Source organism: Sander lucioperca, chromosome 24, assembly GCF_008315115.2.
Source record: "Sander lucioperca isolate FBNREF2018 chromosome 24, SLUC_FBN_1.2, whole genome shotgun sequence".
Taxonomy (NCBI): domain Eukaryota; kingdom Metazoa; phylum Chordata; class Actinopteri; order Perciformes; family Percidae; genus Sander; species Sander lucioperca.
The window spans coordinates 14,244,870-14,265,850 of record NC_050196.1 but is presented as its reverse complement, the minus strand read 5'-3'; the positions used below and the strand labels follow the sequence as shown (position 1 = coordinate 14,265,850).

At 40.4% G+C, this 20,981-nt stretch overlaps 1 protein-coding gene across 5 annotated transcripts in view; it reads left to right on the top strand.

Moving 5' to 3' along the window:
- The window catches only part of LOC116044478 (sodium-driven chloride bicarbonate exchanger-like), a 47,146-nt gene that overhangs the window by 24,075 nt on the left and 2,090 nt on the right, over positions 1–20,981 (top strand). For 3 of the 5 annotated variants that reach the window (XM_031291710.2, XM_031291712.2, XM_031291711.2), the window contains 22 exons: positions 700–843; positions 1,001–1,142; positions 1,513–1,673; positions 3,907–4,095; positions 6,565–6,653; positions 7,015–7,172; positions 7,305–7,392; positions 8,416–8,562; positions 9,272–9,372; positions 11,527–11,701; positions 12,338–12,471; positions 12,638–12,883; positions 14,944–15,049; positions 15,823–15,984; positions 17,157–17,270; positions 17,798–17,959; positions 18,296–18,547; positions 18,709–18,777; positions 18,870–19,043; positions 19,136–19,258; positions 19,388–19,452; positions 19,883–19,987. In XM_031291710.2, the coding sequence (XP_031147570.2) occupies positions 700–843; positions 1,001–1,142; positions 1,513–1,673; positions 3,907–4,095; positions 6,565–6,653; positions 7,015–7,172; positions 7,305–7,392; positions 8,416–8,562; positions 9,272–9,372; positions 11,527–11,701; positions 12,338–12,471; positions 12,638–12,883; positions 14,944–15,049; positions 15,823–15,984; positions 17,157–17,270; positions 17,798–17,959; positions 18,296–18,547; positions 18,709–18,777; positions 18,870–19,043; positions 19,136–19,258; positions 19,388–19,452; positions 19,883–19,987 (3,106 nt within the window). Of the gene's footprint in view, positions 1–699; positions 844–1,000; positions 1,143–1,512; positions 1,674–3,906; positions 4,096–6,564; positions 6,654–7,014; positions 7,173–7,304; positions 7,393–8,415; positions 8,563–9,271; positions 9,373–11,526; positions 11,702–12,337; positions 12,472–12,637; positions 12,884–14,943; positions 15,050–15,822; positions 15,985–17,156; positions 17,271–17,797; positions 17,960–18,295; positions 18,548–18,708; positions 18,778–18,869; positions 19,044–19,135; positions 19,259–19,387; positions 19,453–19,882; positions 19,988–20,832; positions 20,871–20,981 lie in introns of all 5 variants that reach the window. The other 2 variants (XM_031291715.2, XM_031291714.2) reach the window with 2 other exon arrangements.

Genomic DNA, 20,981 nt, shown 5'->3' with positions numbered 1-20,981 from the left:
CAAGCTACATTTAGCCACAACAACCTCCATCAAAGTATGGCAGCTTGGATGGAAAAAGAGAATGGGGACATCACCACCACCACCTTGCCTTTGATTAGATTACAGTTTAATAAATATCTAGGAAAATTGTTGTAACTTGGTATAATGTGATTGAATGGCCTGTACTATAGCAGTGAAGAGAGCTTAATGTATTAACAGTCATTCCTTTTGTAATCTGTCATTGTGCTTTCTTCATGGTAAAAAAAGGATTAAGATGAAATGGGGAACCAATTTAATATCCTCTGATGGAACCCAGATTGTAGCGTTCAAGCATCAAATTGCCCTTAGTGTCACATTATGCTGGACACTGTGGCGCCTCTATATACGGCAGGAGAACAGGGTTTCTAATAGTCTTGTCTGTGTCCGGCCACCGAGCCGAGGGCTGGTGGGAAAGCAGCAGCGGCCGGGCAGCTCGACCGCAGTAAAGGAGGAGAAAGTCAGCTCGCATTAACTTCACGTTGACCCTGTGAATGCACGCTCATAGGCACACAAATCAGAGACTGGCCCTGTGCTTACATTGGATGATATCCTTTCAGAATCCCAGTCTCATTATATGTTCTCGTAAAAAGACCTTGTAAAAAGGTGGGAAAGATTAAACTAGTCTTGAGTTAAAAGGAGAGACGGAAGAATCTAAAGCGGTCTGCTGCATGTTGTCTCCAGGTCACCGCACACTCTACATTGGGGTTCACGTTCCTCTGGGCAGGAGGTCGCACCGACGTCACCGTCACCACGGACACAGACACAGGAAGAGGTCCAAGGAGAGGGACTCTACAGCTGATGACGGAAGAGAATCCCCCTCACACAGTAGGTCTTTTAAAATGGATGGAAGCAAACTCCAGCAAGTTATGTGTACATTTCAAACCAGTTTCACCAGTGGACATCATGATCTAAATATTTCCTGTTGCATGCTTTCCTCCTTTCTCTATGTCCACTCGTCCTCCGCCTGTCCCATTTGCTGCAGCAGACACACCAGCTCAGAGGGTGCAGTTTCTGTTGGGGACAGAGGATGGCGACGAGGAACATATCCCCCACGCCCTGTTCACCGAGCTGGACGAAATCTGCCTCAGGGAGGGTGAGGACGCCGAATGGAAAGAGACAGCCAGGTACAACACTGCAGTCGGCCACATGGGCTGGGTCTGGCCAGCTGTGCCATTTTTTTTTCCTATGTTGCACCTGAGAGTTTGATCCTGTTTGTGTCTGACTGCAAGCTTTTTTTAAAGGGCTGTTGTTATGGCGCCATACCTACTGTATCAGGATGTCCACACTTTACTTAATTTCACACCGCACACTGTTTACCTTCATCACAACTTACAGCACGTGTTAAAAAAAGTCCTTTATTGAGTAGAATGTCAAAAGTAAATGAGGGAAATTTTCTACAACAACCAAAATGCTGTGTTGGGATGGGGAATGATAAAAAAAGTGTACTTCTGTCAAATACAAATGTATCATGTCACATGTTTTTAATGTGTGCAGGTGGCTTAAGTTTGAGGAGGATGTTGAGGATGGTGGTGAGCGGTGGAGTAAACCCTACGTAGCCACTCTGTCTCTACACAGTCTTTTCGAGCTTCGCAGCTGCATCATGAACGGCACTGTGATGCTGGACATGAGGGCCAACTCTCTGGAGGAGATCGCAGGTGAACACTTACAAATTTCCTGATGTCTTGTGTAGCTCAGTGGTTAAAACTAATATATGACTGTGCCATATCTGAGCAAACAAATGATAAATTCTCCAAGGATCCATTCTCAGGCCTCTTCTTTTCAACATTTTCTAGCTCAGGTAATGGAAGACAACAAAATATTTTAACATTGTGCATATGTAACACATTTATTTAAAAAAAGACTCCTGATTTAGTATTGCACCTCTGTAACAATTGCTTTTTTATTGAATTGTGATATAAAATTAAACTTGCCTTGTCTGTTACTATTAAGATTGCAGAGAAACTGATAGCAAAACAAATTATTAACCATCTAAATACCACACCCAATGCTCTCCACCCTATGCAGTTTGGCTTTAGAGCAAACTACTCCACCGAGACTGTGACTTGCTTTTTAACTGAAAACATCAGAGCTCTGTTGCACCGAGGTGGGGTTGTTGGTGCCGTGTTTCTGGATCTCAAGAAGGCCTTTGACACCGTCAATCATAACATCTTGCTGACAAACTTATGCCGTTTAGTTTCTCCTCAGATGCGCTTAAATGGATTGAGTCTTACCTCACTGACCGCTCCCAACATGTCAGAGTCCAGTGATATAAATCAGAGGCCCTCAGTCTGTCCACCGGTCTTCCTCAAGGATCAAATTTAGGACCTTTGTCATTCTCACTTTATATTAATGACCTCCCGTCCGTCTGTTCAGATGTTTCTGTGCAGATGTATGCTGATGACACAGTAATCTATGTTCATGGTAGCAATATCTCTCAGGTGGCTGAGAAGTTCACTAACACCATGGTTAATATTACAGCTTGGTTGGAACAATCCTGCCTGCAGTTGAACACATCAAAAACAGTAGCAATAGAAACTTCAGTCCCACAGAAACTTTAGTGTTGAGCCGGATGTTTTAGTGTTAGGGGAAAGGCTGCAGATCGTGTCTGAATACAAATATCTGGGGGTTTTAATTGATTCAAAGTTGTCATTTACATCACATGTAAAAAGGGTCTGTAATCGAATCAAATTTAACCTCAGTAACTTTAGATACATTCGCCATCAAATGTCCACACAGGCAGCAAAAATGTACATGCACTCTATGATCTTCTCACATATCACCTACTGTTTACCCATTTGGTCACAAGCTAGTGTAACATCTCTGAAACCTCTGCAATCACTTTACAAACAAACTGTTAAAATCCTGGACAAGAAACCAAACATTTTTCATCATTGTCCAATATTACAAAAATACAGATTACTCAACTGGGAAAACATGGTCAAATATTCAAAACTATGTCTTGTCTATAAAATTATTCACGTTGTCATCTCCTCCTCTCCACCAGTTTGTTAACATCCGAACAGCTGATCACAGCAGAACCAGAGGTGCAGCGAGGGGAGATTGTATCATTCCATTTAGGAAAAGTGTTTTTGGCCATACTTCTTTTTCTGTTCGAGCTGCTACTGAGTGGAATCTCACCCCCATAACCATCAGAAATATAAATACTTACAGTACATTCAAGATCCAGTTAAAGAAATGGCTCATTGATAATCAGAACTGTCAACATTACCATTAATTTCTTGACCTGCTCTCGCTGCCCCCTGCTGGCTTCTTGCCTTGTGTGTGTGCATATGTTAATGTCTTTGTCCAATGTTTGTCTGATTGTTGTCTGCTGTGCTCCTATTGTACATTTTAGCTTAATAGCACTTTTTACCAAATGTATTTTAATGTTATATTGTAATGTAAATGTGTAATTTTACCTTCTTTCTTTTTTACCATCTGTCTAGGGACTGCAGATGAAAAATAGCCTTCTGGCTAATTCTGGCATATTGACAGAAATGTTTATTAATATGCACTGTCTCTGTAATAAAATAAATAAATAAAAAAAAAAAAAACCTGCTTATAAATATAAATTCTTAAAGTTACCATTTCAAAGATTTGGAGCAGAGGCCGGGTCAACAAGGCTGACTGTGTTTTAGTTTTTGAGGGTAGAATTAGTGTTTATCTGATTGTAGGAAAAACTGTGCAGCTGAAGAGATCTGGTTTGGTGCGATTTAATCAGCAGCAGTGGGTCGGTTTTTGTCGGAATAATCAGCTTAGCAGCGGTGGCCGCCACGCAGGGATACACACCATCAGGAGTGGCTTTTGTGAATTTAAAATGGACTGTTCAAAGAGTAATGTGGAAACCTACATTTGTGTGTTCCCTTGTGTGTACTTTTACTTTCGTAGACATGGTTCTGGATCAGCACGAGTTGTCAGGCTCTGTAGGTCAGGATGCCAGGAGGAGGATCCGCGAGGCCCTGCTCAAACAGCACCATCACCAAAACCACAAGAAACTGGCCAACCGCATACCTATTGTACGCTCCTTTGCTGATATTGGCAAGAAGCAGTCTGAGCCTCATTCCATGGACAAGAATGGTGAGCAAATGGTCTGAACACACACACACACACACACACACACACACACACACACACACACACATACACCTGCAGTCATTTTATCATCCTGTAATATTCTCTGCTTTTCCCATGGTGATCATATATGTTGTACGTAAATATATACAGTATTTTTTTAATGTAATGTTGTAATCCTTTGCATGTTTTTTTTCTCAAAGCGTGTCCATCTGTGACTTACTTTTTTACTGCTGTTTGTAATCTCATTTTCTCCTCTTGTTTGTGTTTCTCCATGTTTGTGTATGTTTGTTCTTATCTCCTGTATTTTGCATGTGCACGTGTGTCTTTCACCTAACCAGTAAATGGCCTCTATTATCAAACCATAAAGTCCCACAAGTGTTTGCCTGAACTCCCCAAGAATACTCCACCCAGCAAAGCCTTTTCCTGTGTGGCATGGCCGCAGTGTGTGTGTTGCGTGTCATGTCTGTCCACCCCTCCATCACCTTTGAGCTCCTCTAGGAGCCGTGGCTACATGAACCCAGACACGCCCTTTGGCAATACCAACACCAAACGCCTTAGTGTTCTTCAAGCAGTTGCACAAGGCTACTGTCCCATCGCACATGAAGAAACAGAGCAGGAAATCTGCACAGGCAACCAGAGCGCCTAAGCTGATGCTAAACGCTAAAAGCCTAGCGATAGTAGTAGTAATAGAATAAAAAGCAGCACATTAAAGTGGAGAGTATCATCATGAGAGGTTTGAAATGGGTTATGTGCAGTCAAGAAGAGACAGAAAACTTCTGCATTCTTAAACTCATGCATCTTTATGCACAGTCTCACAGTCGTGTTGCTCCTCCAGCTGTTGTATATTTAACTATTGAAAGTAAGGCAATAAGAAAAGTAGATGGTTTTAACTATGCAGAAGTGTTTTGTACTTTCAAAGTCTTAGAGTTTTAGTCATTCTGCAGAATTATTTATAATTAAAAAAAATGTGCAGTGTAACAGTTTTCATGATAATGCTTTCCACTTCTTGTCATTGTCAACATGTTTAATGACTAAAAACGGTAGATTTGTGAATCATGTTCTACCTTCATAACAGTTTACAACATTACTAGTGGTAGCTCCTCGCTTTAAACTCATGGTGTAACTTCATAACACAAAATCTAATCTTCAGTTTGTTGCCTTTGGGTTCGTTATTCAAAGGTTGTTTTTGGAAATGCGCTCTTCACTTTTTTGCAGAGTTATTTATGCCAACCTTATGTCTTTATGGTTGTGAAGCTGATTGGCTTAGCTTAGCATAAAGACTTGTAACAGGGGGAAACAGCTTGCCGTAATAAAATCTGCCTACAAGCACCTCAAAAGGTCACTAATTAACATTATATCTAGTTTATTTAATCTGTATAGAAAGGTAAGTGTAAAATGACTATTTGGGGTTTGACAATGGGGGGGTTATGATCTGGACAATTTATGCTAAGCTGAATAGCTACTGGCTTCATTTTGAGAGTGGTATCGATTTGTACATCTAACTCTCCGCAGGTAAATACATGCACTTCCCAAACTAATCCTTATGAAGCAATATTTCGACATTTTGGGTTAGATGAGAAAATTGGTGTAATTGTCATGTCTCTACGCTAAATATGAAGCTGCAGCCAAGCTTATCACAAACACTGGAAACGGCAGGTAATGGCTAGTCTGGCTCTGTCTAATGGTGAGCTCTAGAAATGCTGGTTGAAGGATTTTGCTACAGAGCCAGGCTATCTGTTTCTAATCAGCTAACCTCAGCAACCACTGGCTTTACTGTAGCTTCATATTAAACCGACAGTTGTGAGAAGAGTATCAATCTTCTCATCTAACTCTCTGCAAGAGAGCGTATAAGAGCATTTCCTTAAGTGTCAAGTAATGGCTTTAGTGGTAGTAGCATCACTCCTTGACTGAATCGGTGAAACTGAGCAAGCCACATTTTCAGCGTTCCCTTCAAGAGCTGTGATTTGCTCAAACAGCCGAAGCAGTCACATCACAAATTGCTTGAGATTTAAATTTAAAAGGAGCAATCTTTGACTTTGTTCCAGCAAAATTAAAACTAAAAAAAAACAAACATTTGAAATGATCACCTATATGTTAATACACTTACATTTGAACAGGAAGTTAAAGATTGTACCTCATTTAGTTTACACTTGATTTGGAAAGATTGCACTTAAGGTCTACCGAAAACCACTATGTCCACTGAGCATTCTTCAGATTAATATTATGCTAACTCACCAGGTACACTCTGAAAGAGGGTACAATATTATCTTTTGTCACTAGGGCTGAACCTTTTTTATCAAAGGTACAGCACCTACTACACAAGGGTCCACTGTTGTATCATATTTTTCAGAGAATGTAACTGTACCCTCTAGTCACTCACTGGGGACCTTCGTCTTTGTGTGGGAAAGTAGTATTGTGATAGCCTGAGTCTCCGTGAAAATTGACATGTTGGTTTCCTGCTCTGCCTGACAGGCCAAACGGTCTCACCTCAGTCCCAGCCAGCTAACAATGAAGGCAAACAGGACGTCAGCCGAGAAAACAGTGCTGTCGACTTCAGCAAGGTGAGCAACCAGACCCACCACTGATCCTGCTGTTTATCTACGGGCACTGATAGCTGGACACATAACTAGTGCTGTATATTTAACTAAGGTTGGGTTACGTGTGAAATGGTCCCCATAAACCTCTTGCCCTGGGAAACCGACTGGAATTTAACAGGAGTAAAGCTTGTTTTCTTTTGTTGTGTGGACCATCAGGGTCAGATCCAGCCAGTATTTTGGATTTTTATTCAGATTGTTTGCTGTAATAACCACTTTTAATCGGTCTACCCTTTTGTTGTTGTTGTTGATAAAAGCAGGACAAAACATTCATACTAATCTTTTGTCTAAAGATGCGGTGCTGTTGTGGTTTCTTTCTGCCTCACAGATTGACCTGCACTTCATGAAGAAGATCCCTCCTGGTGCCGAGGCATCTAACGTCCTGGTAGGGGAGCTGGAATTCCTAGACCGCCCTGTGGTGGCCTTCGTTCGCCTGGCTCCTGCTGTGCTGCTCAATGGTCTGGCTGAGGTTCCCATCACCACCAGGTTATACACAAACTGCTGGCAAAGCCCCCTGCTTTTCTCTGCCTCTTTTTCTTTGTATTCCGTATCAAGACTGGATAGATGAGCTGATAATGGATTTGACTTTTCCCCAAACCTGTCGTTTGTGTTGCACAGGTTTCTTTTCATCCTGCTCGGCCCTCTGGGAAAAGGTCCACAGTATCATGAAATTGGCCGGTCTATTGCTACCCTGATGACTGATGAGGTGAGGCCTAAGTACAACATTATCGAGGTTCAAATTAAAGATGTAGTAATGATGCTTGCAGGGTTGGACGAAGCATTTAGATCCTTTACTTAGTAAAAGTAGTAACACATCAGTGTGAATGTGCACCATCACAAACATGAGACTGACTGTAAGACTTGACTTACTTGAGACTTGAAGGCTAATAGCTGATTAAACTAAAAAAGTAGTTTTTGGAGCTCTGCCAAACTGTCATGAATAATAAATAACATAACCAGGAATGCGCTCAACGTCTCCATAACCTAATGCGCACTCTCACTTGCAGCTGCTGGTACCAGAATGAAATGAAGAAAACTCTAAATTCAGATGAGAGAAATGACCCTTTCATTATCAAATTCATTTGTCTATACACATAAATGAGTAGCTTCATCGTTTCATTTTAGTTTGTTTTTTAAGGTTATATATGGCATTAGGGTACTTTATGGATTAGAAAAATCCCTGTGTAAATCAAAAGTCCACCTACCAGCTCTAGCTCTTGCTTTTCTATAACTGACCTGCCCTTTGACCTCTGTTAAAAAGCAGGAGAAGCCTTTGGGGATCAGCAGAGTATGACATAAAAACAGTGACAGGATTTCTCACAGTGCAGCTATGAGCTAATGTTACTGACCGTCATCAGAGCCAGATGTTGCCTTTTTCTTTCGTTGGCAGCAGTCCTCTGGGATGGATGAAAACAGAAGTGTATGGATGTCAGCCTACTTTATCACACATGGGACTGAATTGTACCCATCACCATGATTTGCTTTTCAGCCACCGTGTGCAAGAAATATGTTCTGTATCCCAGTAAATACAGTGTGATGTTCTGATTGTTGCACATTTGTTGTTCATGTTATCTATGGGGATGGGAATAATCATCTGCCCAATAAACCTTTTATGGCACTGGTATATGACTTTCTGAAAATCCATTGAAATGTACTCAGTGACTGAGCGTAATAGCAAAAAGCAGACTTAAAAAAATAAATAAAATAACTCCCTTCATCTGCGCCACAGATTTTTCATGATGTTGCTTACAAGGCCAAAGACAGGAACGACCTGGTGGCAGGCATCGATGAGTTTCTGGACCAGGTGACAGTCTTACCTCCTGGAGAGTGGGACCCTTCCATCAGAATAGAGCCTCCCAAAAACGTGCCCTCTCAGGTAAAGCATTAATCAAAGTAAAGCATTTTGTACACATTTATTGGTTGGTTTTAACAAGGTGAGTAGGATGACTGGTTCCTTTTTTGAAAGAATCCTCTCCATTGATGCCACTCAAAAAGCTCAACCACAAAACTAAACTATTTGAGGGACTGTTTAGAGTTTGACAGTCTTCATATATCACCGTTATTTCATAATGTGGTTGTGAGTCCCCCTCTGCTGAAAAATATTTCAACATCTGTGTTCTCCTCTAGTCTCAACTGCGTTGTACGCTGTGCTTTGATGCTGCTCCCCAGGGTTCTGCTCTCAATCCTCTCAAAAACATTAGTTACGTTTTCTCCCATTAGTTATTTTGGTCTACTTTGAAAATCCACCATCTTGTTTTGGAGAGAAATTTTGTTACATAACCAAAAGCTTGCTGCAGATGGTTTAAAAAGTCTGGTTTTTCTTTTTGTCATTAGGCTCATGTAGTGAATTATTGACATACCACTGTGCAATTAGATTGCTATGCTGATGAACTCTGTATCAGAAATTGGCATGTTCATGCATAAGACATCAATCATTTGGCATTTATTAAGCTTGGTTAAAAGTATGTTGGTGTAGCATCTGGTGTCAACAAATGTCTCTGACTCAGTGCAGCTGACGCCTGTTGTTGTTCTTATGATGATGGCCAGTAACAGACAGTTGACTGACAGTGATCTTAACGACACAGGAAAAGCGGAAGATTCCCCCTGTTCCCAACGGAGTGACAGATCTTGGAGAGTCGGAGGAACATGGAGGGCACGGTGGCCCTGAGCTCCAGCGCACTGGGAAGTAAGTGTTGCATAGAGACAGTGTGATTTGTTGTACAGCAATGAGCTCTCTAAGCTCTTCTTTGTCCCTGTCTTCCTTTCGCCTGTTAGCTGCCTCACAGTCCCAACATATAAATTTAGCTCTATGAAGAGGCCAACTACCCTACTGGCCCATTATCATTCCTCACACTTCAACTCCACAAAGACCTTTTGTTTGCATTTTAATTTATTAAGAGTTTAGATACTCCACCACTCGATCTCACACATGCAGTAACATTCTTTAATATTACAACATTGTTATATTATTTAGACTTTGCCTCATGCACTTACTAAAGTTCTGTACTTAAGTACAGTTGTTGAGGTACTTGTACTTTACTTTGAATGTTTATAGAATGTTTCTTGATACTTCTACTTCACTACATGTGAATGTATCTGATAGCTAAAGTCACTAGGTACATTCAGATTACGTGCATTTATTTGCAATTTTTTTTTACAGATTTTCTGAAAATTCAACCTGCTCTACCTTTGGATGGAAACTTGACTTATGAGTTGTTAACACCAAAAAGACATTTCGCTCTCAACTGCACACATGGTTTCATGTAATTAACTGTTTGAGGCACAAAGAGATCCCATTATCCAATATTTAAAAGAAACCATTAGAGAAAAGTCAAAAAAATGAATATATATTTGTGAATCAGAACTTTTTAATTATTATTTCCTCTCCAGTTAATCACCTCATGACCCCCCAGATTTGTCTTGTGACACTTTGGATGGGCCAGACATTTTAGGTTGGGAACCACTGGACTAAACTACATAATTGTGTATATATAGTAGATCAAACCAGCTCCGCCTCAAACAGCTACAACAGTAAAATGCTGCTTCACCATTGATGCGTCTGTATTAACAATCTTAATGTCATGTATAATAATATCTCACTCACATGGACCATTTCTGCAGAACCAATACTTTTACTTTTGATATATTTAGCTTATGGTACTTTTACAGTAAGTGTAATGAAGTATATTTAGGTTTTTGCATTGGAACTTTTAAATGGTCTCTGAAGTCCCGGGGTATGTATTAATGTTTGAGAGTACACCTAGGCATTTAAGGGTTAAAACTCAAAATGGACCTGTAGTTATTTTTGTTCATAACTCTTTGGTAAAAACACATGTGAATAAAGTCTTGACATCAAGAATTTAATTTTCACATAATTGTATGGCACAAAGAGACAGCATGATTTGACAAGGCAAATATTAAGATTTACAGATAGGATTCAAGATGAAACAAACCTCATGCTGTCATCACCCAGAAATCACCCAATGACAAGCAGTAGATTCTTGAACTTGAGCTTGGAACAATGAAATGATAGTGCAGTGCGCAGGGGTGTTAGGTGTACATGTTGGTGGTGAAGAGTGAGTGATGTGCTGCCGCTGAGCTGTGGTATGCTGCGGTACAGGCTCTTATCCCAGCTAAGATTGGCCGGAAGCTCAGTCTCAGCTATCAAATTCCCCCCATGCCCCAATCCCTCCACCACCACCTCCCGGGACATGGCATCGCTGCCTCAGACTGAAATAAGCATAACGTCCCACCTACTGTTGCCATAGCAACCCCCTCCAGCTGGTTCGCCACGGTCTCAGCTCGCTGCAGCAGGAGAGCCTTCTCACTGTGGCTGAGAGTCATTAAAAGATGGATGCACGAGTCCACAAATGTACACACACACACTTGCATGGATATAAACACAGAAGTAGGCTGAGTGCAGGGGCAGTTTGTGTGCCCTTTTCAATATTTTGTCTTGTGGTTCACATGAGTAACACTGTAAATACATATACAAAATCCCAAAATAGAGGAGCTAATACTTTCAGGAGCTATAGAAGCTATGCTCGCACATTTGTTCAGCAGTGGAGAGAAGTACCGCCATACTGCAGTTGATAAGGTCCAAATGAATGCAGTATTAGAACATGATGCAGTTTATTTTAAGGGATGGTTTGACATTTTGGGAAATAAGCATAGTCACTTCCTTTAATAAGTTAGATGAGAAGATAAATGCCACTCACGTCGAACTGTGTTTACAATGTTTGTGTTCACAGAACCGCAAAATGCCATTTGTGGTTCCATATATTAGCATATACCTTTTGTTTGCGTGCAATTCTTTCATAAAATCCTTGTTTCACTACAGGTTTTTTGGCGGGTTCTTCATGGACATCAAGCGAAAGGCTCCTCACTACCTTTCCGACTACACAGATGCCGTCAGTCTGCAGTGTCTAGCCTCCTTCCTCTTCCTCTACTGCGCCTGCATGTCACCTGTCATCACCTTTGGAGGACTCCTGGGTGAGGCTACAGAGGGACGTGTGGTAAGAAGCAACATCTTTATTGCTCCCAAGAGAGTCTATGATCTTGGACTTAAGCTTGTAATAACAGATTCTTTTTGGCTGCTTAGGGCGCACTGCAAACAAGTTGTGAACACAACGTTAACATATCATCACCTCATCATTGTACAGTCATAGACATTATATTCCAGAGAATGGAGTTTTGAAACATTTTAGAAACAACCAAGGTCAGATGTTTTCTTCCCTAGTATTTAGGGATGACATAGCTCCGAACACAAGCTCTTTTTCACCCTGTATCCAACAGTGGACACCTCTTGCTTAAAGGCACCTAGAAACTAGTTGCTGAGTGAAGGGAACGCACTCTCTCTGGAGAGTACCACTTAACATACTCTTGAGTAAGGTCATGTTCCAGGGCTGGATTTTTAGGTATTTGCAATAACACAAATTTAAATGTGATTTTAAATGAGGTTTTCTTACTTCTGGAACTAAACCCAAAAGTTCCAGTTGGTCTTCGGCTCTCTATACCTGCTAAACGTCAGCATGTTAGCATTGTCACTGTGAGAGTGGTGCCATGCTAGCGTTAACATTTAGCTCAAAGCACTACTGTGCTTAACTGATTGTTAAGCAGTTGAATCAGAGCAGTATTTCCTGTGTTCCCAGAGTGCTATTGAGTCCCTGTTTGGAGCTTCCATGACTGGAATAGCCTACTCTATTTTTGCCGGTCAGCCCCTCACCATCCTGGGCAGCACTGGGCCTGTTCTTGTCTTTGAGAAAATCCTTTTCAAGTTCTGCAAGTAAGTTATCATCTTTTTCCTTGTTTTTTTAGTACTAATTGTGTTTTTGTTTAGAGTATAATATTTCAGTGTTTATGATGGATGGTGTGTGCTTGAGTGGGGGTGCCCTATCTAGTTGCTTATCCCTTTTATTCCTGTGTATATGTGTGCGTCCTGTCTCTCTCAGGGAATATGGCCTCTCCTACCTCTCCCTGAGGGCCTGTATTGGCCTGTGGACCGCCTTCTTCTGTCTACTGCTGGTGGCCACGGATGCCAGCTCGCTTGTCTGTTACATCACACGCTTCACTGAGGAAGCTTTCGCCTCGCTGATCTGCATTATCTTCATCTATGAGGCTCTGGAGAAGCTAATCCACCTGGGGACGCACTACCCCATCAATAAAAACAACAACCTTCAGAAACTCACACAGTACTCGTAAGAGCTCTTTTGAAATCCATAAGTGTCTTTTTTGTGTGTCTGCTATAGTTTTGGACTGTTGGATAAAGTAAGTAATTTGAAGATGCATACTGGCATTTTTCACAATTTTCTGACATTTTATAGAGATTGTCAAACTGGAAGAGAGAGTTAAAGGGAGGGGTTGGGGGGGGTGGCGTGGAGTGAGAGACGTGAGGTGTTCCTTCTTGAAACAATAACTCTCAAATCTCTTAAATTTCTTAAATCTAAACAAACAGACATATACATATATTATACATATATTTTTCGATTCAGTGTGACCTACTCTTCCAGATGTTATTTATTGTCTCTGATCATCTCTAATTAACGTCCATAAATTTACTTAGAATTGTCGAAAAAAGGATTATCCATATAACTCTAGAATTTTCCTTAAATTGTCATGTTTTTAAGTTTTCTTCAGTACAATGTTATCCATTGACTGTACTGTCCTTGTCTGTACATGCACGGTGCCAATTTGGCTAAATGTAAACAAATATAGGCTTAAATCAGGGCTCAACTTGTAGTCCACAGATAACTAAGTGGGAGGGTGCTGTTGTATCAATTTTGTCTGAGGGAGGGCCTACACTTTAAAAAACGCTGTTAGACTCTATGGTTGCTCGATTAATTAAAAAAAAAGAAAAAGTTACTCCAAAAAAATTTGTAGACTGTCTCAAAAGAGTTTAAATATATTTGGACACTGAATCAATGAAAAACGATTATTTTCCTTTGAGGTACGGCAGTAACAGTATGGACTACCTCACACACTCAGTATCTTGAGTTCAGAAGCTATTTACTCAACCTTGAATTTAGAGGGAAGTCGATAAATGACCTGCACCCACTTATTAAATATCTTTGGAAAGATTATGAACTAACTAATGTTAAATATCCACTCTAAAACACTAACCCTTGAAGCATTCTGTGCATTGTTGTTGCAGCCTGTGCTGCATACACAGTGTACCCAACTTGGCACAAGTGTATTGCTGCATCATCAAACAGATGGTGATGTTGTATAGTAGACACACTGCCCAGTTTTCCTGTAATGGGTTTTGCTTTATGGTTACTAATCCCATGTTGACTGTGTGTCAGGAGCATCATGCATTATCCCGTCACATAAGCTGGCTGCTGGACGATGTCAAGCCAAAAGCTCCTTCTGTGTTTTGTATTCTGATGTAGTGGACATCAGGGGATGCTGACATTTAGTTTAGTAAAATGCCAGCAGAATAAGTCCTTTCATGTTGATGGCTCAACATGTTGGAAGAGGTATGAAATGTAGAGTGGAACATTGAGGAATGCAATTATTTTGCACATTATTTTCTCAATTATTGTTTATAGAAATGTCAGAAAATATGAAAAACTCACTAATTCCAAAAGCCCAAGTACACACATTGACTATTAACTTTCTATCTGTCTGTCTGTCTGTCTGTCTGTCTGTCTGTCAACACTAAGAAACCCATCAAATATTCACATTTGAGAAGCTGAAAATTGGGGATTTTAGATTACTTTAGAAAACTTTAGCTTACTAACACAAAAAATAATATTTTCAGTATTTATGCACGTAATGTAATTGTATCTAAAATTTCTAATTATATACAGCTCATTAGGGGTGTTTATAGAGATTGGAGATTTATTCATAAAAAGTGATCTTTTGGTAAATAGTTATTAACCTTAACAGGACACAATATATTGGGTGGACTTTTGTTATCCCTTTTAAATGCAGTTGTTCTTTAACTATGGGATGTACTGCTAGCTACAGGTCTTTGGAGAATAAATGTATGGTATCCTAATCTAATATTAGACGTTATGATTATATGTGTACAATGCTGTGTATTTGTTGGTGAACACAAATGGTCCTTGATAGGTGCCTTTTCTCTTAATTACTCAGAATCTTAAATCTCTTAAGAACTGGAAGCCAAATTGCTTGTTTGTTCGTTTGACTTTCACTTTTAAATGTGTTTTTAATGAATTAATTTATTTTCTATTTGTTTATTCACTTTGTTCTCTTATAGTATTTAAGAAAACTAAATAAAAAATATTCACCATAGGTGTGCGTGTGTGGAGCCCATCGACCCCAGCAATGAGACCCTGCAGTACTGGGAGGAGAGAAACATCACGTCCTCCCAGGTCAACTGGACCATGCTGGAGGTCAATGTAAGGAACCCTTGCCATTTAGAGTGAAATATAGCAAAATAGCTGTACATAAGTTACATAGAAATAAAGGTCTATGGCATTGAGATCCTTAGATCTTGCGTTCAGGTAGATTTCTAATGATGGTTAAAAAATCCAAAGATGATCTCTGGGTCTGTAAGCTGTTAAGAAAAAGCAATCAAAGTGTCATCCTGCATGGAGAGAAGAGAAAAGGTTAACGCAGACAGAAATAGCACATGTGATCACAGTTGCTTACCCAGCCTTCAATAAACACACAAACGATATTTCTTACACTCTTTGGCACCGTGTTGTGTCTCCCACACTTTGCTTCACCAAGAAGTGTTATAAGTCTAGGCAGGGATTAAGAACATGTGGGCAGGATTTTCACAGGATTTAGCCGTGCAGAATAAGCATGGAGATGAAGTGTGAAGACTGGATTCTCTCAATGTCAGACACAAATAAGTAATGCCAGTGGCGGCATTCTGTGTCACTCCTACACATGCTTGTAGACGTATAGCCTCAAATAGTTTGAGAAGCACCCAAGGCCACTTGGATTGTATGCAAATGGATGAATCATGTACTATTAAGATATTTAACGCAGAGATACTGAATAAATCAAAACTGAATGTAGCAGATTGCTCAGACTTCACTAATTCACCACTGACACCGACATCCATCATTGTCATTATTTCCATTGCCATTCTAACCATTTTTATTGGCATCATTATCCTCATCACACTCATCATCATTATCGCCGTGTCCTCTGGTGCCAGTAGGAGTGCGAGATGTTTCACGGGGAGTTTGTTGGCAGCGCCTGTGGTCCCCACGGCCCCTACATCCCCGACGTCCTCTTCTGGTGCGTGGTCCTCTTCTTCTCCACCGTCTTCATGTCCGCCTTCCTGAAGGAGTTCAAGACAAGCCGCTACTTCCCCACCAAGGTATGTATCGCACATAAGTCTTCCCTAAATAACGCACAAACACTAGGTATGTAACGATGCATCGCGAATTGGTTAAAAATCTGTATAAATGTGTAAAGATTTCAACCGGTTCAGATAAAAAATGAATTGCAATGCAATTTTGAAACGGCCTGGGGTGTAATCCACTTTTGATTTCACTTGTTTGACTTCAGCCTTCACTACATTTTCTTAGTTCATTTATTTGAAGAGATTTTTTCCTATTTATTTAGTTATTTGGATGTGGGATTTGTTTAAAAAATCTAATTTTAATTTTTTTAATTTTTTTTATTTAAGATTCAATGCTATTTCAGTTGCACTTTTGATAAGAGTACACATGTTTTTTTTTTTTTTTACAGTTTCTATAAATAAGGGAATCATTTTCTGTCATTTGTCTACAGCTCATTCTGTTCGTGAATCACATCGTGAACTTAAAATTGTGAACCGTATTGAATCGTGAGTTAAATGTATATAGTTACTTACCTAACACTACTTCTACCATCTTTTTAAAATCTTTTCATCAATTGTGTAGAACAGGCGCTTGTAGAGTTCCTGTTTGGCACTGTCTTCAAGTGTATAGTAGCTGCAGAGTTTTATTTTTATAAAATAATTTTATAGTTTTACTTCTAATTTTGTTATGGGACTGAAATTGGTTTACAAGCCATGGCTTTGCCTCTGTCTGGGTCATTTTAGATTAGTTATGCTGAGAAATCCTGCAGTCTGTGTGGCCATTCTGTGTGTGCAATTTCTATGTTTTATCATTGAGATGACACTCATGAGCTAATGTATGGCGTGATGCAGGCACACTAATCTATGGTATACCAGCGCCACCTTGTGGTGATGAATACTAAACTGTATTCTGGCTGTGGTACAATATTTAAATGTCTAAAGTCAGACAAAAGATCTGCTACTACAGAATCTTTTTTGGAAAGAGAAATATACAAAACAAAAAGAATAAAAAATGGGCTACATCAACAGAGAGACAATCAAATATATTCATATTAGAGTCTGTAAAATAAGATTTTACAGTGTGCATATCTTTTCTGTGGCTTTAGCCTTCAGTTTGGTTTTCGATCCAACACCTGAAGAGGTTTGTCGACAACATTTAAATGTAACATGGAGTTTGTCTGAAGAGTGTGTCTCTTTGTTTCCTCCAGGTGCGGGCCATAATCAGTGACTTTGCCGTCTTCATCACCATCCTTATTATGGTTCTCGTAGATTATGCCTTGGGGATCCCCTCACCTAAATTACAGGTCCCCAACAAGTTCAAAGTAAGTTCACATGAAAGCTGCTGTATGCATCTATTTGATATTTGTATTTAGATCTTGAAAGCTAAAAAGGCAGGTGAATGCACAACAAGAATGTAATTTAGATTTGATGCCAGCCATGTCATGTTATCATTTTTTTTAAACATTGATATATGCTCGCATTGGTTTTGTTTTATTTCCACACGTTTGATCATTCAACAGCAGAAAGCCAAATAATAGAAGTAAAACAGATGTGACGCGACAGGTCTATAATTGCTACTTAACTTTAGAATCTAAGCAACTGCATTACAATTGATTGTGGCTTGTTAACTTGCCTGTCAAATGTTTCCTTGCAATGTGCATATTCAACTTTGAAGTTTCTTTCCTGTTGCTCAAAATAACTTCGCAAAATGTAAGTCAAAGCCATGTAACCAGTTCTTTGAAATTTGTCTTAGCTCGGGAGGCTTATACTGTAGAAGCACACGTGTGCATTTCTCTACATATTATCACATTCTTTTTCTAATTTCTACCTTTCTTTTGACTGTCCCCAGCCAACTAGGGATGATCGTGGCTGGCTTATAAACCCTGTGGGGCCCAACCCCTGGTGGACCACCATCATCACCTTCCTCCCTGCTCTGCTCTGCACCATCCTCATCTTCATGGACCAGCAGATCACAGCCGTCATTATCAACAGAAAGGAGCACAAACTAAAGGTTTTTTTTTTTTTAAATCTTCAATCAAAAGTCACAAAAATAACCACATGAATGCCTTTTTTAACAAACATATCTTTGTATCATGCTCTGTAAATCACAACCAATTCTCTGCATCAATGAGAGATGCAGGTATTTGTAGTTATTGCCTACTTGTGCAACGCATGTGTTAATGAATCTCAATCTCCATCTGCCTCTCAAAAATTAAATTGTTAGCTTCAGGGCTGCTGTTGTTGACCCTGACCTCTGATTTTCCTAAAGTATGCAAGCAATAACAGAGAAATCATTTAAGTTAGCTATGCCGTATCTAAACCCACTGTCCTTGTCCGGCCCCTGCAGAAAGGCTGTGGATACCACCTGGACCTGTTTGTGGTGGGGGTGATGCTGGGAGTGTGCTCTGTGATGGGCCTGCCGTGGTTCGTGGCAGCCACTGTGCTCTCCATCTCCCACGTCAACAGCCTGAAGCTGGAGTCGGAGTGCTCGGCCCCCGGAGAGCAGCCCAAGTTCCTGGGCATCCGAGAGCAGCGCTTCACCGGCCTCATGATCTTCACCCTGATGGGCTGCTCCGTCTTCATGACTTCTGTGCTAAAGGTCAGCGGATAAACGCCAAAATATACACCCACACAGTCATTTTACAAATATTGTCTTTTCAGTTTATTTTTTCAAGATGACAATAAAAACATAAAAACATTTATTTTTATTAAACAATAGTTTTAGTCCTGATCCTGAATATTTATTTTGTCTGTCTCCAGTTTATCCCCATGCCTGTGCTTTATGGAGTCTTTCTGTACATGGGGGCTTCCTCACTCAGAGGCATTCAGGTGAGCTCGGAATATTGCCTGCTGGTATTTTTTCGGAAGATGTAATGGAGAAGAGATGCAGGATTCATTCTTGTCTGTGTGTATCTGTGCAGTTCTTCGACCGTCTGAGGCTGTACGGCATGCCGGCCAAACATCAGCCAGACTTCATCTATCTTCGTCACGTCCCGCTGAGGAAGGTGCACCTCTTTACCATCATCCAGCTCACCTGCTTGGTCCTGCTCTGGGTCATCAAGACCTCCAAGGCTGCCATTGTCTTCCCCATGATGGTAACTGGGGGCGTTTTTGTGTATGCATGCATGTATACTTGTGTGCTTGATGTTTATGATTGGTTGATATCTGTCTGTTTCTGTGGCATCAGGTCCTGGCCCTGGTGTTCATTCGTAAGCTGCTGGACTTTATCTTCACCAAGAGAGAACTGAGTTGGCTGGATGACCTGATGCCAGAGTGGAAGAAGAAGAAACTGGAGGATGCAGCAGAAGAGGTGTGGTAATAAACAGCAGCGTAGATAACCAAATGCAAACTCTGATGACATAAAATGCCTACCACTGCAGCGGCAAAGCTGCTGTCCATGCAGTGTTTCAGATTTTCTAATGTCTTTTTTCTTCTTCAGGAGGAGCACAGTATTATTGCAGAGGAAGAAGGCATTGTACAAGTGCAAATGGAGGGACCCTACAAGTAAGTCATTTTGATTTTTAATCATATTCTGCATTTAAGGTGTCCAAGCTTCCCTCAAAAGCAGTTTTGTCAGTGTCAACTGCTGACCTGATAATGTGTGACTTTGTTAGACTTGAAGGAATAGTTTGACATTTTGGGAAATAAGAATATTTATTTTCTTGTTCGGGGTAAGATGAAAAGATTGATACCACTCTTATTCTTTACACTAAAAATAAAACTAAAGCTGATAAAGAAATAGTCAAGAGAACTTAAAAAAACACGAATTGTTGTTTTCACATTTCTGTTTGGATTAGACAAATGGGATTGTATGTGTTAATTACTGAGCTTTAAAGATGCTGGTAGGCTAGCCGTTCAACTATTTCTTACAACAGATAGTTTGATGCGAGCAGCTCCTGTAGTTATTAGTCTTGCTTGCTTTGTGTTTTTGAAGGAGTGACCCAGCCACAGTGAACATCACTGATGAGATGTCTAAAGGATCTTTCGGGGGTGTGTGGAAAAGTGTCAGCCCTGGTGAGAAGGAACCAAGCGCTAAAAGGTTAGCCTCATAATCCACATTACTTTCAGATATCCAGATCAGTATCTCTGTAGTCTATATCTTTGACGTTCCACTTCCAGGATTACTCCGGTGCGGCAGGAAGTCTTTTCGCCGATATCCGTTTCCTTCCGCTTTCTTTGTGTTGGAATTTTAAACTCCGTTGGATTTGTGAGGACTATGGTTAACTGCTCCTCAGATCTCTGCAGGGTAAATCCAGACAGCTAACTAGACTATCTGTCCAATCTGAGTTTTCTCAATATGGTATATGGTGTCTTAAGTCCTATTCGCACAGGACAAGTATTACCAGGGGACATCGCGTGATTTAGAAATTACCCCCCCCTTACGTCTGTGTTTCATGCAAAGTCTGTATATGATGTCAAGGTTCTGTCAAAACTTTTATTTATTAATTGCCGAAGCAGCCAATACAACACCAAATCACAGTGATGCTGATTCACACAGGACTAATATTATCACACAACATCTGTGTTTTGGTGAAATATGATAGATTATTTGCGGTGGGATTTTTACTTGACAAATTACAGACATGGCGGATTCACACGGGATTAAGATCACAGACGAACTCAATTATTTAAAATCACTAGAGGTCCCCAAGTAATACTAGTCCTGTGCGAATCGTACTTTTGGGCGTTAAAGCAAGCAGTGGCAACTGTTTATTAGCGAAATGTTATGGAACATTTACTTTTTATTTTTCCAGGAAACTGAGGAGCTAGTATGTTTAGATAAAAAGGGTTTATCTCAGTGAAGCCGTGCCTTCACAAATTTCCCACAGTGTAGACTAACATTGTGTCTCCCACCTGCCTCTCTCATTCCATTTCACCCCTAAGCTCCCCTTCCTAACCCCTCAGAAGCTGAAATCCCAACGGTAAGTTGTTCCCATTCCAAATGGAGTGTCTTCTGTTTACTGCTAATGACTGTTGATTGCTGCATGATGAAAACTGTGTTGGACTTTGTGTTATGATTCAGTGATGGTAGT